General features: G+C 35.5%; 1 protein-coding gene across 1 annotated transcript in view; it reads left to right on the plus strand.

Moving 5' to 3' along the window:
• The first annotated feature begins 488 nt into the window (after positions 1-488).
• The window catches only part of LOC107662862 (inositol oxygenase-like), a 2,863-nt gene continuing 2,444 nt past the window's right edge, over positions 489-907 (plus strand). The window contains exons 1-2 of the mRNA XM_016452973.1: positions 489-563; positions 669-749. Of these exons, the coding sequence (XP_016308459.1) occupies positions 489-563; positions 669-749 (156 nt within the window). The remainder of the gene's footprint in view (positions 564-668; positions 750-907) is intronic.

Genomic DNA, 907 nt, shown 5'->3' on the forward strand with positions numbered 1-907 from the left:
CGGCCCATGCCTACATACAATGTGTCCTTTCTGAAACAGACTGTATTTGGGCCAAGATATCCCAGTATTGAGCACTCAAACACACACATTTACGCACACTGTCAGACCCCTGGAAGCTTCAGAGATAAAGTGAAGTGGAGATAGTTAAAGTGAAAGTGAAAGTTAAAGTGTTTTTCCCACTACAGTTCAGAGACCCCATATGTGCAGCATTGATAAATAGAGCAGTCAGAGACACCACACACACAACATCCTCCTTCATCCTGAACAACACGATCTCAGCTCAACCATGAGTGTGGTGAACCTGGTATGTACCTGACATTCAGACAATTATTCATATACATGCATCATAATTTCCTCAGTGGTGTGTAAAGCAGAATTGTAGGCATTACACATGAATAATCATTTTTGACCATTTTGCGATGCTGAAAACTGTCAATCAGACTGTGTCACTGTTTGAGTTGGTAGACTAAGTCTTATTAGTTGTATCTATGGGTCCAGATCCCTCTCTGGCATATCGCACCGAATGTCACGAGAAAGACGAATCAGAATTCAGGAACTTTGAGGTAAAACTTGGAATTATGCATATTCTTAATTCATATTTTCTTGTATCATTCCTTTTGATATGACCCTCTTATTTCCATTTTGATGTGTGTACATGTCTAATACAGAGTGGAGCTCTCTTTGACCGTGTGTTTAATACATACAAGCTGATGCACACATACCAAACACTGGACTTTGTCAAACAGAAGGTTGGTCTATCAATGCCATAAATCAAACTGTACATACATTTTTTTTTAAATAACATTATATAAAATATTTACAATATACAGATGTAGATTTTTATTTTTTTCTGGTGTTTATATTATATTATATATATATATATATATATATATATTTATTATATATT

Source organism: Sinocyclocheilus anshuiensis, unplaced genomic scaffold (assembly GCF_001515605.1).
Source record: "Sinocyclocheilus anshuiensis isolate Anshui unplaced genomic scaffold, SAMN03320099.WGS_v1.1 scaffold739, whole genome shotgun sequence".
Taxonomy (NCBI): domain Eukaryota; kingdom Metazoa; phylum Chordata; class Actinopteri; order Cypriniformes; family Cyprinidae; genus Sinocyclocheilus; species Sinocyclocheilus anshuiensis.